The 20867-nt window shown below is 38.5% G+C and overlaps 9 protein-coding genes and 2 non-coding genes across 11 annotated transcripts; 5 read left to right on the forward strand and 6 right to left on the reverse strand.

The window, feature by feature from the left end:
* Window positions 1–125: 125 nt before the first annotated feature.
* Window positions 126–2789, reverse strand: ada1 (adenosine deaminase Ada1; the record flags this gene model as incomplete). Its single annotated transcript, XM_056183835.1, has 2 exons — window positions 126–2450; window positions 2607–2789. 2 exons carry the CDS (start codon window positions 2787–2789, stop codon window positions 126–128), a joined length of 2508 nt encoding a protein of 835 aa, XP_056039643.1.
* A 676-nt stretch (window positions 2790–3465) lies between these two features.
* Window positions 3466–4533, reverse strand: SOMG_05061 (mitochondrial Rossman fold DUF1776 family protein; the record flags this gene model as incomplete). Its single annotated transcript, XM_056183836.1, has 1 exon — window positions 3466–4533. The coding sequence occupies one exon, from the start codon at window positions 4531–4533 to the stop codon at window positions 3466–3468; it is 1068 nt and encodes a 355-aa protein (XP_056039647.1).
* Window positions 4534–6025: 1492 nt separating this feature from the next.
* srx1 (sulfiredoxin) lies at window positions 6026–6397 on the forward strand (the record flags this gene model as incomplete). The annotated part of the gene is made up of 1 exon (XM_056183837.1): window positions 6026–6397. One exon carries the CDS (start codon window positions 6026–6028, stop codon window positions 6395–6397), a length of 372 nt encoding a protein of 123 aa, XP_056039653.1.
* Window positions 6398–7076: 679 nt separating this feature from the next.
* On the reverse strand, window positions 7077–9107 carry mph1 (dual specificity protein kinase Mph1; the record flags this gene model as incomplete). Its single annotated transcript, XM_056183838.1, has 1 exon — window positions 7077–9107. The coding sequence occupies one exon, from the start codon at window positions 9105–9107 to the stop codon at window positions 7077–7079; it is 2031 nt and encodes a 676-aa protein (XP_056039660.1).
* Window positions 9108–9755: 648 nt separating this feature from the next.
* On the reverse strand, window positions 9756–10955 carry pof13 (F-box protein Pof13; the record flags this gene model as incomplete). The annotated part of the gene is made up of 1 exon (XM_056183839.1): window positions 9756–10955. One exon carries the CDS (start codon window positions 10953–10955, stop codon window positions 9756–9758), a length of 1200 nt encoding a protein of 399 aa, XP_056039171.1.
* Window positions 10956–12730: 1775 nt separating this feature from the next.
* SOMG_05065 (WW domain binding protein-2-like protein) lies at window positions 12731–13416 on the reverse strand (the record flags this gene model as incomplete). Its single annotated transcript, XM_056183840.1, has 4 exons — window positions 12731–12919; window positions 12971–13044; window positions 13098–13185; window positions 13243–13416. The coding sequence occupies 4 exons, from the start codon at window positions 13414–13416 to the stop codon at window positions 12731–12733; spliced, it is 525 nt and encodes a 174-aa protein (XP_056039188.1).
* A 1463-nt stretch (window positions 13417–14879) lies between these two features.
* On the forward strand, window positions 14880–15194 carry SOMG_05066 (Schizosaccharomyces specific protein; the record flags this gene model as incomplete). Its single annotated transcript, XM_056183841.1, has 1 exon — window positions 14880–15194. The coding sequence occupies one exon, from the start codon at window positions 14880–14882 to the stop codon at window positions 15192–15194; it is 315 nt and encodes a 104-aa protein (XP_056039636.1).
* Window positions 15195–15575: 381 nt separating this feature from the next.
* On the forward strand, window positions 15576–15646 carry SOMG_20291. Its single transcript has one exon. It is a non-coding gene; the product is annotated as a tRNA-Gly (tRNA).
* Window positions 15647–15896: 250 nt separating this feature from the next.
* On the forward strand, window positions 15897–15978 carry SOMG_20292. The gene has a single exon. It is a non-coding gene; the product is annotated as a tRNA-Ser (tRNA).
* A 303-nt stretch (window positions 15979–16281) lies between these two features.
* Window positions 16282–17941, forward strand: SOMG_05067 (caffeine resistance protein; the record flags this gene model as incomplete). Its single annotated transcript, XM_056183842.1, has 2 exons — window positions 16282–16954; window positions 17004–17941. 2 exons carry the CDS (start codon window positions 16282–16284, stop codon window positions 17939–17941), a joined length of 1611 nt encoding a protein of 536 aa, XP_056039223.1.
* A 692-nt stretch (window positions 17942–18633) lies between these two features.
* On the reverse strand, window positions 18634–20256 carry SOMG_05068 (cycloheximide resistance protein; the record flags this gene model as incomplete). The annotated part of the gene is made up of 1 exon (XM_056183843.1): window positions 18634–20256. The coding sequence occupies one exon, from the start codon at window positions 20254–20256 to the stop codon at window positions 18634–18636; it is 1623 nt and encodes a 540-aa protein (XP_056039267.1).
* Window positions 20257–20867: the final 611 nt, after the last annotated feature.

Consider the following 20867-nt stretch of genomic DNA (forward strand, 5'->3'; position numbering starts at 1 on the left):
AAAACAGCAAATCCCATTAACCACTTTTCATGTTGAAACATCTAAATTATTATTAAACACTGTATTAAGAAACCACGCAAAATTAAATTCTAGATCACATAATTACACCATAAACGTCTTCTACCTTAATCTTTCATGTCTTGACTGGCATTGGTTGTACTTTCCTTCCTTCGACGACGCTCTGAAATAACGCTCAACCCAGGAAAGAAGGGTGCATGGTCCGGTCCTTCATGAGCTGACTTTCTACTGGCAATCGTTGCATCGTTCGTATTGGGCGAACTTGAAAGTTCCTCAGCTGCAGTTAACTTGTCGTATTTCCGGATCAAATCGCCCAAGTCATGGTGAGAAGAATTGGGAGTAGGTTGAACATGTTTATTCACAAGTGCGATCTCTTGACTGAGTGTCAAGGCACGATATGCAAGACGAATTATAGGAACATTTGTGTGATCAATATCTTGCATATCAGGTCCTAACCAACGACTCTTTATCTGACGCTCGAACCCAGATTGCAAGACACTGTTTCTTGCCAACTCGCACATATCCACATTCGAAAGCTTGTAAATCTGGGCTGCGACTGCATACTCCTCAATTAAGGGCTCTCTCGTGAATGCAAACTGAAGTGGGTCGTCTGTCGAGAGACTTACGTTTAAACCGCGTTTGAAATAAGAGATAAAAGGATTCTTATCGTAGGCCAAAAATAAGGCATTGTTGGAAAGGGGAGACATAGCAATTGGGATTTGATCCAAATACCATAGATATTGTAAGAAAGGAACCTTCCGCAATAAAATTCCATGAGCAATACCTTGACTAAGCAAAAATGCACTAGCCAAATGATCGGTGTCGCCTGCTTCACCACAGTGAGGGCGTAAAACAAATGTGTTGAATCCTCTCATTTTTCTCCAAGCGTTCAAGCTTGTCATATTTGCATACATATAGTATAGCCAATAGCTATAAGGGGGATTCAAACCAATATTCCACTGAGCTGGTAATGGGAACTTACGATACGTTCTACGCTCTGGCTTACTTTCATCGTCGACAGAATCAAAACCAACTACGCGTTGAAGGAAAGCATGTAACTTGGGATGGCTAGATGGATCTTTGGTAACTTCAAACAGAGGCTCAAAAATATTTCTGACAACCTCTTCAAAATTGCGGACGATACCAGATTTCTTGTAAATATCATATAAGCGAGGAACTTGAATTAACCATCTCGCGTTAGCGCTGTAAAGCTTGTTATCAATAATCCAAGCCGCAAGCTTATCCCACTCCTCCTTGTTGCGTCCGTAAATTGAAATACGATATTCTGCCATTTGGTATTTTTGTGTACAAAGGTCAGCAAAGACTTCCTTTGTCAATTCAGCAAGATAACGACCTTCAATATCGTTGTCCGTTTTTAAGAAGATAGTACGCAAGCGGGATTCGCCTATGGGATTGTATTTTAAATTAAATTTGTCAAAACGGTGGAAAGTATCAGCGTGAGCATGCATATCAAGAGTGTCAATGCTCAAATCATAGGAAGTCAATTTGAGTGAATCAAATACCTCTTGTAGAGTTAAGAACTTTCCGTCACGCCAAATAACCTTTTCATCGGGGCTTTTGCGGAGTTTGGCTTTAATGAATCGTAACAAGTGCTTCTGATTAGCGAGGGCGGAATGATGAACGTGTGTATCCACCTTACGAACGTTGTAAAAGTCACGATGAGGTACCTTCTTGGAATCCGCGAGTTCCTGATATTCATTCAAAAGTATGTACATATTCCAACGACCCTCCAGATATTGCAGTCTCCGAAATGAGAAAGACTTACTGGGACCATCCGAGGATGCTGAAAGAAGAAAATCCAAATCCATATAATAATCACGAATGGTTGGCACATGAAATGAAGGAGTATTGGCCAAGTAAGCACTTTCATTTTCGTACACTTGATAAATACCCTGATGGTCGAGATGGAACATCATCTCGTTGTCAACCCCTGGAATCTCACATTTTTCAAAGCAAAATTCTTCTTCCTCCTCACCTTCTTTTGCAGAAGGATATATATTCCAAGACTCGTCATCTCTTGGGTTATCTGACTCTCCTTGCAAACTAATGCGAAGATATTTATGGCGCATGTCCATGCATTTGTGAACAGACATGTAAATTTCAGCTAATTCATCTGAAAATAAAGGATCATTGGTTTCCATATTGCCGGGATCTAACTCAGGGCCTCCAGCGTTGGAAACAACAGTACTATTGCCGCTTTGTATATGTGGCATATGAATACTGTCAACTTTCTCCTGAAGTTTGGGGTTTAGTAATTTCGAGGAATCGGGGCCCGTCTTAGAGTTTTTTATATCCTCTTGGTTGATTTGAGTGGCATCCGTCTCGTTCGTCGGTCTACGAGAAGGTTGGGAACTCGAAAAGCTTCCACGATTTCCCTGAGAGCTATTCATAGCCAAAAACTTGGCATCTTGCTGAACAGATTTTATGTTAGTCAGTGTCGCTTGTGAAAGTATTTACGCCTAAGAAATCTAAAAGCAGCATCTTTACTTGTATCTTCTTTTTAGGCAGACACCTAGCACCAATTTCTTTTACAATTGCTTCAAATTTCCAGACGAAACATTCCATACCTGTCTTAAAGAGCGCTCAAAGGCATAATCAAAATAAGGAGTGTCCAAGCTAGACACTCCTGGATCTAAGTCGCCCTCTCCTTCATCGTCTATCACTCCTGGTTTGCCTATACTATGCCTTAAAGCTTGTTGATGAATTGAATCAGCGCTTTGATTTTCGTCCTGGTTGGGTTGCGGGGTCATTAAATCCTTTTCTTCCTAAAAAACCAAGGGTAAGCAGCCTCTATTAATGGCTATTTCTACCAGAAAATGATTCTTTTACCTTTTGGTAGAAACCAGAATTTTTGCACCCAAGTAGGTTCTGGTGTCTGAAAATTAAAGATGTGGAAGAGTATCCTTATTGGGTATAAGGACGTCTTGTGAAATGCAAGGAGAATATACAAATCTTGAAGTGAAGAAAGAAAAAAAAAATCGTTTTAAGAATTCGTATAGCTTCATACATGGTGTAATTTTATTTACTAAGAGTATATTGGTTGAGTGTGCTACTTATTATGTGCACAGCGTCTGAATGTATAATTCCATGTTGTTTCAATAAGCTTGCTAGGAGTAGAAGAGAACACGGAACAGTTTACACGAAAAAGTGTATTCCTTTTCGAGACAAATTTCAACATTACAAACGTCTTAGTATTGAGAAGGGAAAAACTGTATCGCGAATTTGGTAAAGGTGAAATTTCTCTGCATCTGCATCCATCAGGACAGAGCAGACCTTTCCAATGGCACATAGAAGAGAGGAATTAAGAATTTATTCAGTCATCGATATTTTAAAAGAGTATACGAATCCATATCAGTCATTATCAGAAAAAAGACATAAGCAAGGAAACTTTCAATAATTCAAAAGCTGACGAGGGTGTATTTAAGCTCATTTTACCAAAGCGCGGGACAAATGTTTGGTTTTATGGAAAAAGGAAAACATGACATCCAACACGCAAGTAGGAAGAAAACGAGAGAGATGAATTAAAAAAAAGGTACGACTCCCAACATGACGGTTAGGAGTACTCCAAAAATCAAGTAAGCAATCAAAAATTTTGTTTAGCACTTTACGTTCGGTGCAAACAGTTGGTGGGTACTTGCCAGCTGCAGGAGAACCAGAATGATCATAGTTCAAAAAGCTGAGATTACCAAGCTTTATGCAGACAACACGAAGGCCGCTTTCTCTTTTCAAGATGTGCAAAAAGGTTTCAATAGAAGAAGAGAGGATAGAAGGAATGGCGTAGTTGGGAGGTTCATAAGCAGAAAGAATTCCATGGGATAATCCGATGATTCTGGATTTTTGATCCTTTAGCACGGGAATTAGACGAGAAACATTGGCGAATGATTCGCCGAGTTGTTGGAACGCATGGAACCAAGAATCTTTACTAATATCTTCAATGGGCGTATACAAGGAATCTCCAGTAGGAACAAGCACAAGGCCACGAAGACGAAGAGCGTATTCTGTTGGACCCTTTTGATTCGAAAAAGAAGATAGAAATCGCTCAACGGCTTCGTTTTGTGTCACTATCAACGATTGAATGTAAGGGCGCTGTTGCAAAGAGACGGTAGCAGCCTCGGAAGCATTACGAACCAAAACTACGACGATAAAACCCCGACGATCCAAATCGTGGGCGACAATGGAGGCTAAAGAGTTCCATGCTGACAGCACTACCACCTGGGTTTTCTGATGATTGGGAGCACGGGGTGCTCGACGCTTTTTTACATAATCGTAGCGCTTGTAATAGGAGAGACCAGCAAGGGAAATAGCAGCAGAACCCAGACCAATGGTAGCTCGATTACGATTTATGAGGGAAACAAGCCGATTCCCTACAGATTGAACGGGTGGAGCCGCAGGTGTATTGGAAGAAGCGCCCTTTTCGTGCAAAAAGTCAAGCACATGCAGACTAAAGTCTTTGACATTGCCAAACAAGTCAGCCGCCCAACGTTCAGGATTCATTATCTAAAAACAAATGAAATAACTAGAAAATAACAAAAATTTGCTACAAAAATAAATGGAAAAGGTCAAAAAGTTATTCCAATTCTGTATTTGTGACTCTGTGGTGGATGCGGTAATACAGAACGAGAAGTGATTCCAAACGACGAAACTTCACAGGAATTAATTGCAAACAAATACTTGGGTTACAAGAATGAAAACGAGTAGCTCGTACTGGAATAAAATGGGTGAAATTGGCAGATTATAAAAGCTTGCCTCAGATTAGCACTGTTCACAATTGTTGGTAGTGGAATCAATCCGTTTTCATGATGTTGGCATCGACGTGGGTATGTGATTCGTCTGTTCCGGTAAATTAGGAGAGATGGAAGAATAGGTTTGTTTATTTTTTGTTTTATTTTTTGTTTTTCTTTCTCGCTTCGATGCCCAGAATGTTCAGGAACGAAACGCCAGAAAGAGAGAGAGAGAGAGACAGAGAGACAGAGAAAGAGAGAGGGAAGAATTCAGTGTTAGCTAGCAGTGATACTCTACAGCAGATCAATCCTTTTGGACTTTCATTTGCTCTTTTAGCTGGTCTCGATGAATTTATATTGAATTGACCGTGGTGATTGGTCTTTTCTACGGGTTGCTTTTACCAAGAAGCTTAATAAAACAAATGTTCTATGTAATATAGACCTTACTTTAAATAGACACTGTCTTACTCCCTGTCTCTGGTTGGATCAAGGAATTGTGGACACGTTTCCATATCCGACAAATGCATAGTACAGTGTTTTCAGAATTCAGATGAAGACGAAGAAAACAAACAAGTTATGATAAACCATCCATCTTCTACGAACTCCTTGATATCTTTTTCTCGACGACAAACAGATGGCGATTCCCAGCTTAAGGCTTTTTTTATAAGCATCCATCGCTTCATATCTCACATCGAATGCACTGGACTAAAAACAGTTCTAAGGAATATGATTTCCGGATGAAATGGGAATAACCAATCGAATGCAATTTCATGTCTTTGCATATTTGCCCTGCTACCTGGTCATCACTCCCATGGCATCACCAGTCCTTCCAAAAATTGACTTTTCCCTACTCGATCCGGAGGCTTGTCTGTCTAGAATGCTTCTGGAAACTCGGCATTCTCTGTGTTCAACAGCTCGAAACAACCAATTTCGTTTCTTTTTTTTGCATCGAAATCTGCCATTCTTGCTTCCATAAAAAACCATACATAACGAGTTAGAACGTATTGCTTAATAAACGCTCTACAACATTACCTAATATGGTTCGTTTGCTGACATACAATGTGTCTGGCCATACCATCTGGCAAAGAAAAAATGACGTCACTGTACTTCTTAAAGGGAGTTAAAAGGCTTCGGATTTCATCCCCACATTTCTACGACAGATAATAGAACCATCTGATAATTTAGCGTTGATCCGTTAGAAGTCACAAGTAAACAAACAATACCTTGCTTTCAATAAAAGCATATACGAAAGAAAACCGATTAGCATGAGCTCTGTTCAAACCGCCACAAACGACAACATTGTCTATCTCGACATGTCAGAAATTATACGCCCTATCCCTCCTGTTCTGGATTTTGATAAAGTCAACAGTATGAGGAATACAATGGAAGGAGGTGCTCCTCCTTCATCTTGCAGTTTCAGTCCTGGCGACCTCGGGAAAGGTGAACTTCCTCCTGTTGATGTATTGACCTTTAAGAAAAGTGGTAAAACGTATTACTTTGCTTTTGGTGGATGCCATCGTCTACGCGCTCATGATGAGTCTGGAAAGCAAAAGGTTCGTTGTAAATTGGTCAATTGCTCTCCTAATACTCTGCGTTTGTACTTGGGTGCTACTGCAAACAAATATCTGGATAACTAAAGCGAATGCAAACTAAAATGATAACTATTGTATTGGTACTACTCGATTTACCACCCATTGCATTGATTTTTTTTGTTCTTCGTTATGAGAAAAAGTAATGAAAATAAAGAAAATAAAGATGCCAAAGCCTAGTTTTTTGATTCCCAGAACTCGTTAATATTTTGAAAAGTTTGTTTGATCTTGATACCGCCAAGGCTGTGTCTGTTGCAGGATTTTTGGTTTATGTTTTAATAGTAATTTATATACAGATAGAAGTATATTATCATACTTTGTAATCAACCTCTTATTTATACGAGATAAACCAAGTCGTAGGCACTTAAGCGGTTTGTAAAAATGAGTAATGATCGAAAGAGAAAAGCGGCATGACCGTTGCATTCTGCCTTCTTAATTTGTATGCACCTATGTTTCATTAATTATTACTTTTGGTATTATATTGTTTGTCATTTCGATGATTAGCAATGTTTTGGCAATACTCAGCCAAATTTCAAGTGCAGGCAAACGAAGCTATACATATGTATTGTAGTCTCATTCGAAAAGGGATAGAATTCATTAAGAAAAGATATATAAGTTAAATCATTCATTAAATTTACAAAAAAAGCCTTAATTAAATCACATTCAACGAAGTTTAAAGATAGTGAGCCGAAACCTTTCATAAATAGATTCATATTTTGTCATTTTCCTAGCGAGGCATCTTTTGCAGATTACTTATACAATCGTACGCCATGTTATCGATGAGTTCCTTGGGTAAAGACTTTCGTTTGCTAAGTTCTATAGATCTTTCGATAATCATGGACAGCTGAGAGGCTGACATTGCCGTCGTAAGCTTTGAATAAGTATTGGAATCAGGCGAAGAAAAGGAACTCCGTTGCGGATTGTGTGAAGGGAAAGAAGGGACAGGGTTTAAGAACGGATGCATTAGTAGTTCCGGAATTGTTAACCTTTTTTTCTGGTCTCGTTGCAAACATCGTTTCATAACGTCCATTAGGTCGGGTCCAACTACCACCCCATGTGGATGCACATTATGAGGAGTTTCATAGTTTGCGGATGGAGGGACGGCAATTTCAGGGAATTGTATTTGATGGCGCTCGTCAGGAATTGCTGCTATTGCTTGTATCATTTTTAAATGAGCAAAGGGCGCTCTTCCATACACCATTTGATAAAGAATACAGCCCAAGCTCCAAACGTCACTCGGCCTTCCCAGCTTTACTAATTTCACGCCTAGATCTGTATTTGCATTCATGTCAGTCAACGCTTCTGGTGCCATATAATTGATAGTTCCGATATGCGAATCTCGATGAATGTTGGTAGTATCATTCCCTATCGCTTTTGCAATTCCGAAATCGATAAGTTTTAGACTTCCTTCAACCAAAAGAAAATTAGCTGGTTTCAGGTCTGAATGAACAATATTTTGCTCATGGACGATTTGGACAGCCTGCAGCATTTGTTCCCAGTACATCCGTATAAAATTAAGATTAATTGGCTTCGTTGCATATTTATTAAGGAGCCTAGCCAGGTCAGTCTCCCCGTATTCCATTACCATATTTAATTGCCCAATAGAATTGTTTGCTTCGGCAGCATACAATTTTACTATCCGATCATTCCCCGATAACTTTCTTAAGAGAGCAATTTCGTTTTTGTAACCCTGAACAGTCGAAAAATCAGCTTGTAAAAAGCTAACTTCCTTAAGAGCATATAGCCGACCATTTTCGGGTGAATATATTCGAAACACTGTGCTACTGCCACCTTTACCCACTATGCCTAACTTAATAAAGGGCAAGTTAGCAACCGTCGCTACATCCTGGAGAAATTTAGGAACGCCATTGATGTGAGACTGATCAACCAGGGAATTCATTTTTGGAGGAGGGCCATGTAATTGCTGTTGCTGATGAACATAATGATTTTCCTGCAAAGGCACAGAAGGCGCTTTCATTGTCGAGCTATTATCAGATGCAAGTTCCTTCAAGCGCGGCTTTACAAATAAAGATTCTTCAAAATTAGCAGGGTTAACCTCAGCACGCATAGGAACATCCTGTGCATTAGGTAGTGAGGCTGCTTGGATATCAGGTAGGAAATTAGGCGTTTGAGAAGGAAGCGCAAATGGTGAAGTAGTTGAATTCTCAGAGGATTTCATTTCAACATCATTTTCGTAGTCATCTTCAATGTTATGATTTATAGGTTTCATTCCTGAGGGAATCTTAACATCCGAGGATAGCGTGTACTCAGCGCGTTTTGGTGGTCCCAAACCTATCCGGCCAATTCGACGCCAACGGGAGACCGAAAGCGACCCGGGAGTCTTGTTGTGTGTTTTTGACATAGAATCGGTATCTTGTGTTTCCATTGATTGCATACGCGTGGAGTTTTGAGCGGGCATAGGGGTAACTACGTGCTCATGTGAACGAATGGGTTGGATAGCAGGAGATTTTACCTCTTTATTAGGAAGTGTTCCATGCGAAGCTATAATAAAAGGTTCTGATTCCTTAGGGCGAGCCTGAAAGGCTTTTTCTGCTGTGTTTGCATCACTGGACCTTCTATGCAAATGATCGCTGATGACTGTCCCATCAGAATGTGTGCTTTTTGATGAGAATGTGTCATTCTTAAGTGAAAGGTCCTGATCCTCTGAATCCTCAAGAAATGAAAGCGATTCTTCGTCAAACGAGGAGTCTGAAACTAAGTCCGCAATATTGTTCACAAGTGGATCACGGTTAGACATATACCCGATTAGCAGAAAGGAAGCATTCCAATTTTCTCGAATGGCTGCTTATATATTCACTATTACTGCGATTATAATGTTATAGCTAAATCGTTCTTGAAACATGTATCCACTAGGGAAAAACCAAGAGGATAAAGGTCCTGACAACTGTTACTTGTGATTGGAAGGTAGTCTATAGGCAATGCAGCGAATCGCCTTAAATGATGGTAGTAAAGAAAATATCATATTAATCTAAAGATGAAAGAAATGAATTGGAAAAAAAGCGAATGTAGTTGCTTTCAGTTAAGTAGGATTACTAATTTATTTCATTTCATTTAATATTCGAGTATCTCTCGATTTCGTAGCATGCAGCATACGAATAATCGGTAAGGACCAAACTGGCATGAGAAACTCCATGGGAAGGAGCTTAAAGCTAAATATCGTGAAGCCAGAGGCAGGGTTCAAAATAGCTTTTGATGTAGTTAATCAAAAATAAATAGAGAAGGCATTTGTTAAGAACGTTACTTGCGTAGTCAGTCCAACTGGTAATAAATAGAAAGAGCAAAAATGAAAGCTAAGTGAAATATCATGAAAGACACCAAAAAAAAAAAAAAAAACAGATTATTATGGAGCCTTAATTTTTATTAAAGGGGAGGGGAAACAAAAAGATTACCGACTGGAATGTCCTTCAGCAAGTATTTCTTCAATCCCCGATGGCCAAGACCATCCACTTTGAATAAGATTTCGACGAATTCTACGGTGATGAATATGATTCTGCTCCTGAAATTGGAAAACAAGAGATCTTGGACTCAACTGACGCCATTTGGTTTTGTGATAGCAAGTATCATTACGCTCAGGATACAGATCGGTTAAAGTAGAAATGACACGATGTTGACGGGCAAATGCTTGCATTTGTAAATCAAAATCCAAAGACAAGCACGAAGGGCAGACGAAGGCACCACAAACCATACACCGTCTTAGGTCAATGCAATAACGACAAAGTGGTTTGCTCCATTTTTCTGAGCAATATAAACAAGGAGGAAGTACTTTGAGCATGTACAAATCTGCAATCTCACTTTCGTGATCTGCTATTTTACATGCATTTAAAGGGCATCGATGAGCATCGGTATTTATAGGGCGTCCATGCGTTGTGCTGATTTGATCTAATGCATTTTGAAATACAACTAAGCGATCGTGCCAGGCGCTGGTCAACCGATCGTCTTCTGTACCGTCTGGCATTAGAGGTTTTTGTAATTCTAGACCATCAATACCCATAACATGAAAGTTTTCAAGCGAGAGAACTCTGTTTTTTGTTACAGTTTGGAAAAGTTCAAGAAGGTCTAATACTGAAACCCCTTGACACCAACGTATACTAAGCGTCCGAAGGGAAGGTATATTTGATAAAATATAAGCGACTGTGGAAATTTTTATACCGGTCCCATCCAACACAATAATGTTTAGTCCTTGAAACTTTTCAAGCATAGTGCATACAAAGGGATCCTGGATTTGTGGCCGTAAGATAGAGGGTCTTCCGTATATTTGTTTTTCATAAGTCCACAAATCATCATTTGCAACGGTAATGGTTCTTTGATAGGGCAATTCGGTAGGACTTGCATCAGTGAATCGACATTCCTCCAGACGACATTTTTGAAGCCAATGATAAAAGTGTCGATTGACGTGCATAAGTCTGTACAAATTAAAAATGTCAAGATAGTTCACAATCAGAGACCAAATATCTCGATTTGTGAGAAACCTTTGGGAGATTCCTTGACTTATCTCGACTGGTCCCTCATGTTTCTGTATAGAAAGACCTGTCAAACTCCTCGTTGCATATTCCAGTTCTTTGTCGTAAAAAGAAGAAGATGCCATTGATATTGGAATAAAACGAGTAAACGAGTTAGATTGTGGTTACTTGGACCTCAAGGTCAATTTCCTTTACTAGGTAGACGAAGACCAAAGCAAGTCAACTTTCTGTCAGATTAATTAAATTTTCAACTTAAAGCTTCAGTCCATAGATATCTGAATCCTTTTCTCTCCAATCTTTTAACCACTCAAATTTGGGAGGTTATTTTTAATATAGAGGTTCAGGTCGAAAAAAAAGTGTATTTCACCGATGAACAAAGGTCTCTCAAACCTCTTCTAAAAAAAAGGAAGAAAAAATTTCACTTTTTGTCAAACATGGAATGACAAAGTTTTCTAAGACTGAAATTGCTATTACAAGGGTGTTGAAGGAAGGTAGGGTATCCATATATTTCTTAAGACAGATGGACATTCCATTATTATAAACAATTTAAAATGTTTATAATAAATTTCATATAATCTACTGATCTGGTGTTTATTCGTGTTTTAAGTAGTGAATGATGGTTTGGAAACTCGCTTTTCCTAAGTATACACTTGACGATTTCAGTAATTTTACTGCTGACAGTAATTCTGTATCACGCATTAACATGAAAGCAAGTCCTTTCATGTATAAACACTAAACGAGGAACATCATGATATGCTTACATTTTGAACAACGTTTAATAGTAAGGTGTAGTAAGGCGAGCCAACAAAATCAATGACGAGTATATTTTGTTTTAAATATGAAACTCTTCCTGCTGTTGAAGTTAAATCACTTTAAGTCACAGCTACGAAACGATGAATGGTTCAACCGAAGGTGAATATCAGGTGCAATAGTCATAAGACCTGAGGTATATATATACCCATATTTTGGTTCCCATAACGGAAGAATTCATCGTTAGCTAAAAAAAAACCAAGCACAGCGTATCCGTCAATCTCAGAAGATGTGTAACGAGCCGAAGAAGTCGCAGAGCGGTTTTATCTACTACATTCAAGCAAATGAGTATCGACAAAGAGGTAAAACCAAAAAAAAAAATAAGGTCCAAATTTAAAAAGTCATAAATTTGGTATTCAGACTTCCTTTTGGTAAACTTAGGACAGTGATAGTAACTGTAGAACTTGAAGTAAATACGATTCGATATCAAAAACTCGCATTTTGCTATAAATAAACATTATATCGACAACTTTCAACTTGTAATCGTGATCAAGTTTTCGAGAAGATAGCAATCATTATTTTTCTTAGTACCCAGAGTACATATACAAAGAGAAAATCTGGAAGACAAAGAAGAAATTAATCTATTTTAGCACATAAAGAATATCTCGCGGCATGATACGAAACATTAGCAGGAAAAGCGCAAAGCTGGTTAAATAAGTAGAGTAAGACGATAAACAGAGGAAGGAAATAGATTCCATAATTTTAGGGTTGGATGGAAAGAATTAGAAAGGATGGAAGTCATTCTAAATCTAGGATGAGGAACAAAAAGGGAGATAGAGCAAATACCATTCAAGACGATCTTGCGTTTATCCATATGGAATTAAGTGGAACTTTCCGGTATAACAATGCGGTAAAAAAAGAGAAGAAACGGTTAAACGATAACGATACAAAACATAATTTTGAATTGAAATGAAATGAAATGAAAAAGAAAACTCATTCGCACCTTTCTCATAATCGCTCTAGGTCAAGAGAAGGACACACACGCAAGGTAGCGTTGAGCATACATCTTCTGATGTAGACAATAAGCTCAATAAAATTTTGTTTTGCTTGATAAACGATGGAACGGGCCAACATAAAGGGGAATAGTACTTTATACCTGGTTAGTTGCTTCATCATAGTGGGGAGGTTGATCTTGGCTAGAACTTGGACGATGGTAAGGAGGTAAGAGATCTAAGTGTTGGACACGTGAAGCACTATCGACTTCCTGATACCTTTGGATTAGTCGATTCCAACATTCAACAAAATGAAAAATTCCACCTTCATTAAACTGAAGCTTGACCTATAGAAATTAAGATGTTAATAAAGCTATAATTATAACGCGTTTTATTACCTCTGCTTCAGAAGGAATTCCGCCATTTTTGACTGGCGTTGCTACGCCCGAATAGTAATTAGCACCAAAAAATGCTAAGAAAAACGAAGTTAGCATCGCAAAGGAAAAGTAGACTTGAATATCATACGTTGATTTAACTTTGTATCTTTGAAATTGCCGATTGGTACTTGAAAATCAGAAAACGTGTTATTCTCTTCTTCAGTAATGTATATGATCTGAAGCGAAGCATTAGCAAAAATCATTACAAGACTTGTTTCATCAATAAATCATACTCGTTGGTTTGTAAGATACATGCATCCTTGCGTAGAGGCCCAAGATTTCGAAGAAGGAGGATTGCACATAAGAGAAAGCGCAATTCCATCATAGCGAGCAAAAATACATTCGTTTTCAAGAAGGAATGGTTCTTTTAAAGAACCTTCTTTATATGTGACCCAGTTTATACTCATATTTTGTGACGTGCTCTTCAATATGTGTTAGGTTCTTTGCAAGTCGTCTCATCTCTTGCTTGCCCTGTCTCAATTATAGGTAACGATTATAGGTAACAATAGCGATCTAGTCTGGAGTAGTGGAAAATTCGATGGTGGACCAAGGAAGGGAAACAAGCGAGTTAGATAAGAATAAGCGTGTGTATGGGAGTGGATCCAATGTCCAAGCTCTTCCTTCATGTAGATCGTGGTATAATGGTGCAATAAAATGCGTGGTGGTTCGTGTAGACTGTAAAATCCATCCACGAGAGAAGTCTTCCATGCTGCAAGCGTTTGATTTTTCGCTCGAGCAGAAATTGTCGTTCATTTATGTCCCTGTACTGAACCGATTGCTACTGTCGATTAGTACGTTCACAAAAGAGTCGGACAGGTTTCCCATTCCATTCCAAGGTCAGTCTTCTGTTTGTAAACAATCCACTGACGCATAAAGTCGACATCTTCTTGAGGCGACAAAATTATAATCATACCTCGTTTGCATTATCTATTCTGTAACAACTTCCATTAAAACAATGTTTTTTGACGTGAGTCCCTTTGTGGAAATACTTTGGTTGCTATCGTAAGAGTAACGAGTCTTTACGCTGCCATGCATTGTCAGGATGATATTGGTATTTTCTGTCTGCTTTGCAGCACGCACGGTTGTTGCTTTTCCTAGTGCTACGCCGGACTATGTATGGTAAACATAGATGTGCTTTGCTTCAAGCTATAGTTGGTACCATATGAAAGACGTGAAGCTGGTTGGGCTTGAGAAAAAAAGCAGTATGGGATTCGCGCTAACGTTCCGGTGACTGGAAATCCTACTGTAGTAGGAGCATTTTTTAGGCTCGAAAAGGAGATGGTAAAAAGAAAAAATAAGCTGTATAATGGACATGTGATTTTAGAGATTCTGGTAAAGATTGGTTTATCAATCAATTTCGTTTCATATGTCAATTGTGCTATAAAAATCCAACATGCGAATGGGAGGGAGATGAACAAAAACACATTATCCGAACATGATCATACTGAATTCTAAAAAAATAAAAAAAACAATAAAAAAGAACTTCTCATTATGTAAAACATCGAAATTAAACCTGTACAGTTTACCTCTTCTTCGTCCAAGAGGTTTCCATTGAAATAAATAAACAAACTATTTTCGCATTCATAATGAACAGCGTCATGTATAAGCAATATCATCCCCAGCCATGTTGTTAAATAAAGTTTACAGTATAGCCGAAGTTACAACTCGGACGGCATGGCCCTATTCTATTTCGTCATCTTTTCGATCAAGTACCGACAAACACCCGTATATAAATTTGTGGGTTGTCTTTCTACTTCCTTTCCCATTCCACCTTTTTTGCTGTTCGGTAGGATCACGTTGAAGTTTCCAACTAATTCGTTATATAAGCACAAATCGTTGTTTATTGTTTCTACTTTAGTTTTTTGGAAAAATGAAGTTTTTCAGCGTCGTATTTTTTGCCGTTATGGCTTTCATCGGTATTACCTTTGCTTCTCCAGTGCTAGAAATGCAGGCTTTTGACGACATCCACTGCAAGGGTAGCAAAAGCTATGCGATTTCTTTGAACGACTGCCAAAGGTTCCGTAATGTTGCTTCCATCAAGTCCTATGCCAACCGTGGTGTTTGCACTGCCTACGTCTACACCTCCGATGATTGTTCTGGTGAACCGATCTTGAGCCAAAACATCCAAGGTGGCTGTAACAATTTGGATATTTCCTTTTCCGGCTCTTGGCAATTCCAATGCTAAGTCAGTCGTTGGAAACACCATGGGTAATGAGGGTCATTGAACGGGACTCGTCACAGCGTCTTTCTTCAGTTCTATCTGACTTTTTCATATTAATACATTGATCTATATTTCAACACCATTACCTTATTGTCGCTTTAAAGTAATAGCATGACTGGATCGTAGTATTGTATTTGGCTTACTTTGACCGAAAGGAAAACAAACAAACAAAAAACAGAGGAATGCGAGAGCTTTCTAGACGTAAGAAGAAGAAACGAGTTGTTTTTCATGGTTCATTCAAATTATATGTAATCAAATGCATGCTTTCCGTTTTTGCGAATCTATTCATGAAATTTTCGTTCCAACGCTGATATTACAGTAATATTAGCATCAAATATAACGACTGCTTTGGTGGTTTAGTGGTATAATGCTTCGTTGCCATCGAAGCGACCCGGGTTCGATTCCCGGCCGAAGCAAAATTCTTTTTTATTTCCATTTCTTACTGGAAATGGAATACAACAATGAAAGCCGTCTACATCGTCGCATACGTAGGAAAATGAAAATCAGCTGTCTAACCAAGATCCTAGAGCTATTCATTTATATGAACATAAAACATTGTCTAAGAAACGGATTCTTTTACCTTCAACGTTTGTGAAGTTACGAATTCAGTAGCTAAGTTTCACATTGTTGTTATGTTTCTTTTCTTTTCTCTTTTATTAAGCATTTGACACTATGCCTGAGTGGTTAAAGGGATAGATTAGAAATCTATTGCGGTCTCCGCGCGCAGGTTCAAATCCTGCTGGTGTCGATTTTTATGTCTTTTTATTCAAAATAAAAGGATCTTTAGAACAATGGATTTTATGAAAATGTATGCGGAATTCAGTGGCAACCCGTTTTGTTAATGTTGAAAAGCTTCATTATATAATAAAAAAGTGAAAATAAATACACGACGAAGGGAAAGAAAAATTTCTATTTCTTTTCGGATACCCGACTCCCGGTCCGAATATGAATCTTTCACTGACGTTGGAAATTTACAAATAAATAGGATAGAGAAACTTGATGCTAAAAATTTAAGATTCTCTTGGACTGTGCTGTATTGGGCTGTTCTTATATGGACCAAATTATAAAAAGTTCAGAAGCATTTGAATTGTTTCGTTATATTCGCGACTTCACAACTGGAAGGAAAGAAAGGTCTTCAGCATCATTTCTGGATGAACCTGATGTTGTTGTCGACAAAAACGAGAAGTCCCTAAGGGATTCAAAGTCAAACTCAGAAGGGTTCAATGAACCAGACAAGTCAGCTAACTTGATTACATGGGAAGACGTAGATATCTCAGATCATCCAAAAAGATGGCCGACACTACTGAAGCTATATGTTACGACATGCGTTTGTTTGCTAACGATTGCTACTTACATGGGAGCGTCAATCATTACCTCAGGACTGGATGAAATTAAAGACCATATGCATGTGGGAAATGTTGCTGTCATGCTTGGACTTTCTCTCTTTATTGTTGGATACTCCGTAGGTCCACTGTTTTTCTCACCACTCACTGAAATCCCTCAAATTGGAAGACAAAAAGTCTATCTGATTACCTTGGCAATTTACATATGTTTACAAATACCTACAGCTCTTTGCTCGGGGATCGGTGCTTTGCTTCCTTTACGCTTTTTAGCTGGATTTTTCGGTTCTCCAGCACTTGCTACTGGAGGTGCAACGATCACTGATATGTGGGACAGTAAATATGCACAGTATTTTGTTACTTCATGGTCGCTTTGCGCTTTTAGTATGTAACGTGGTTTTTTGTTCTTTCACTAACATTTTCTCTTGCGTAGGTGGTCCTGCATTAGGTCCTCTATTTGGTGCCATTATGGTGGTTGCCAAATCTTGGCGATGGCAGTTTTGGTTTTTAATGATGCTTTCTGCGGCAGTATTTATTCTTTTCTTTCTTTTTGTCCCGGAAACATCAGCTTCGAACATATTATATCGCAAAGCCCAGCGTTTACGAAAAATAACAAACAATCCCCACCTCCAAACACCAGACGAGTTGCAATATTCACAAATGAAAATCTCCAAGTTACTTATGGAGATCTTTCTTCGGCCAATAATTTTGAGTATTCGTGAGCCAATTGTCCTATCTTTGAATCTTTACCTCGGCTTGGTTTACTCTCTCATGTATCTATGGTTTGAAGCTTTTCCCATCGTTTACATGGAACTCTACCATTTCACTTTAATAGAAAGCGGTTTAACATATTTAGGAATCCTTATTGGGACGCTCTTGCCAACTCCATTTTACTTTTATTATTTGCACAAAGTACTAATTCCCAAGCTGACGAATAATTCAGGACGTATAGTGCCGGAAGAAGTTTTACGAGTGTCTTTTCCGGCAGCTTTCTTTTTCCCAGTATGTCTTTTTTGGTTTGGTTGGACGGCACAGCGTTCAATCAATTGTTTTTCTTCCCTAGTAAGCACCCTGCTGTATGCTGCAGGATCCTTTCTTATTTTTCAAACTTGCTACCAATACCTCGCTTCTTCCTACCCAAAGTATATTGCCTCTGTCTATGCAGGAAACAACCTTTGTCGCTCCTTGATGGCGGCTAGCTTTCCGCTTTTTGCACGCGCTATGTTTAAAAATACAGGTCCTTCTTATGCTCCTGTAGGCTGGGGTTGCACTATTTTGGGTATTATTACTTGTATAATGTTCCCTATTCCCTTTTTGCTGTATAAATATGGACTAAAACTTCGGATACGATCGAATTACGCTACGAACTAAAATCTCATAACTGTAAATTTACTTTGGTTTCATGGAAAGACGGTTTACTATTCTAGCTTTTGCTTATTAGTGTAGTTACGGAATGTACGCGCAACTTTAAAGGTTTTTTTTGTTTATTTGTTTGCTAAACATAATATTACATATGATGAAACAAAACAAGGCAATCCGTCCGTAGGAAAAAAAACCCCCAACACAATCAGAATAAAAAGATTTAAAAAAATAAGACCATACAAACTCCTTAGCCTAACAATCTTCTTAAATAAAGTAAATGTTACAAGTAGGAATTCAACATTTCGCTTTGCGTTTTCATTCATTAGATTCATCAAAATGTGAAGAAATAAAAAAACATCGTCTGCTAGCTGAAACTGTTTGACATGTCTCAGTCAATTTATTTTCTAAGAACAAGTAATTCTTGGTAAATTTGTGGTTGACATTCCTGCTAGCGATTGATATAGAAGAACCGAAAATTTAAGAATTTACTTTGACGTTCGAAATTTCCAAGATGGACGTGATCATTCGTGTTTCAACTATTTCCAATCCATTATTTCCAAATAAAAGCATAGCAATAAGTCGCCTGTGAAAAATTAATAAGCTTAAAATAATTTCAATATGTAGAAATATTAAGCCGAATTAAAAAACCGGCGAGCGAATTCTTTTCATTATAATATTCTCTTTTTTCTTTTTCTTTTTGTTTAATCCTTGTAAGCATATTTGCTATGCGACCGTATGGCCTTTCCATATCGGAAAAATACAAAGGGAATGGGAATCATAGCAGCCGATATACAAGCAAGTACAGTAGTAGCCCAATGATTTCCCAAATTGTGGTACATGGGCCGTGCAACCATAGTCATTCCTCCACTGGTCGAGTATCGTACAAGCGTTGCAGCTGCAAGCGCACTCGGCGCCAGAGATTGATAAGTGTCAATGAAATAAGTAAACACGACGGAAAAAATAAGAAGCAATGAAGCCCCAAAGAAAACACTAGAAATTAAAGGAACTATCCAATGTATTCTATTGGGATAACATGTCCAAGCAAACCAAAACAAGCCAATGGGCAAAAGAAAACATCCAACAAATAGTGGGTACAATCGGTATTCCGGGGGCACTTTTCCATTTTTCTTTTTGTGTATCTTGGAATAATGATAATATATAAGAGGTGTGAAAGAAGCAGCCAAAAGAATACCAATACCAATTCCTATAAAAGAGAGACCTTGTTCGCCTTGGTTGAAACCGTATTGAGAATAAACAATTGGGTAGCTTTCAAAATTGATGTAAACAATAGCAAAGAGAATGGTCACATAAATGGTAAAGCAAACAACAATTGGTTCCGATATCAATAATGAAATAGCATTTGTGAATGCCCGTATAATGACACTCTTGGGATCGCGCTGCTTTTCATTTTCTGTATGCCATAAAGGATTTCCTGTTGCTCGACGAAGGTAACGAGCTTTGTAATAAAGAATGGTACCGGCATGCGTTTCAGGAAGAGCAAAAATAATAAGTAAAACTACGGAACCTGAAAATATCATGGTTATCCAAAATGTCCACCTCCATCCAAGGTAGCTTTGCGAAATGAAATCCCCCATAATGGGACCTATGACTGGCCCGAGGAAGGGAAAAGCACAGAGAATGGGAACTGCAAAGGTATATTCAAGTGGACTGTATATGTCACTAGCTGTTCCCCCACAATTGGCTAGAGGAGTGCTACCGAAAACACCTTGGAAATATCGAAGTATCGCTAATGTCCAGACGTTCTGGGCAACAGCACCACCTATTTGAAGCAAAGTGAATAAAATAAGGGTAATAAAGTAAATGATAAATCTTCCGTAAATTCCGCTTAGAGGCGCAAAGGGTAAACAACCCATAGAGAAGCCTACCAAGTATGTACAAGTGCCCAATGATGCGACCGGGGTGGATGCATGAAAAGCTCTCACCACTTCGGGAACTCCTGTTGAGAAGACGCTTGAAGAAAACGTTACAGACATAGTTATTACACAAATCTGGACAATGATCCACCATTTCTTTGTATGGGACCAGTTTCTTGGATTAAGTGCGTCATGAGGACCATCCCAAGTTACAAGATAACTTGCGTTTTCTCTTCTCTGCTTCCCTTCTTCTATTATGTTTTTATCCTTTTCAGATTTCATGGTATTCAAAAACCATTGCTCTTCCTCAGCTTCATTGGAAGAAGCCGCTTTCATTGACTCAGAAGGGTCCCAGCTTAGGCGGTCCACTGGCAAGGCTACATTTTGCTGGTAATATTTTCTATAATGTTCTTTAAATTTTTTTCCTGTAGCCAGAGAAATCAAGTCCATTTTCCTGCGATGTGCACACCTATTTCGCTTTTTGTTTATTTACGTTGATGTAATTAAGTCGAACGAACCAGCTACGCGTTTGGCGACACTGGGATGGATTTCAAATAACCTAGAACCAGGGAATTCAATCACAATTTACTTTCTCAACAAGTGCCTTTTTTATCTAAATTCATTATATAAATATATACATATACAGATTTATATATATGAGATGCGACCTCTAGTCCACGGTCCGCAAATCCGCAATAGCCACTACTATACGGTGCGTCTACGGTTATTGCGGATCGCATTTTGCGATAGGATAATATTGCGCTCTGTAGTGCAATACAATAATAAACATCAAGTCGCATTCAAAAGTTATATAGTAAGAGTAAGTGGAATCCATCGACTGCTTCCAGCGTTACAATTAACGGGATTGAGTTAGTTGCTATATACTTACAGGAATGACTTTGCCACTGCTAGTAATACAAAGGATAATGCAACAAGCAAGAGTAATAAATTGACCGACGAACGCTTCCCAACTGTAGAATTCGTCGCAAGCCTATAAGCTTTTGTAAAAACAGGCAATTAAAATAAGGAGTCTAATTTCTCCCGTTTGGATTTGGATTTGG

This window comes from Schizosaccharomyces osmophilus, chromosome 3, assembly GCF_027921745.1.
Source record: "Schizosaccharomyces osmophilus chromosome 3, complete sequence".
Taxonomy (NCBI): domain Eukaryota; kingdom Fungi; phylum Ascomycota; class Schizosaccharomycetes; order Schizosaccharomycetales; family Schizosaccharomycetaceae; genus Schizosaccharomyces; species Schizosaccharomyces osmophilus.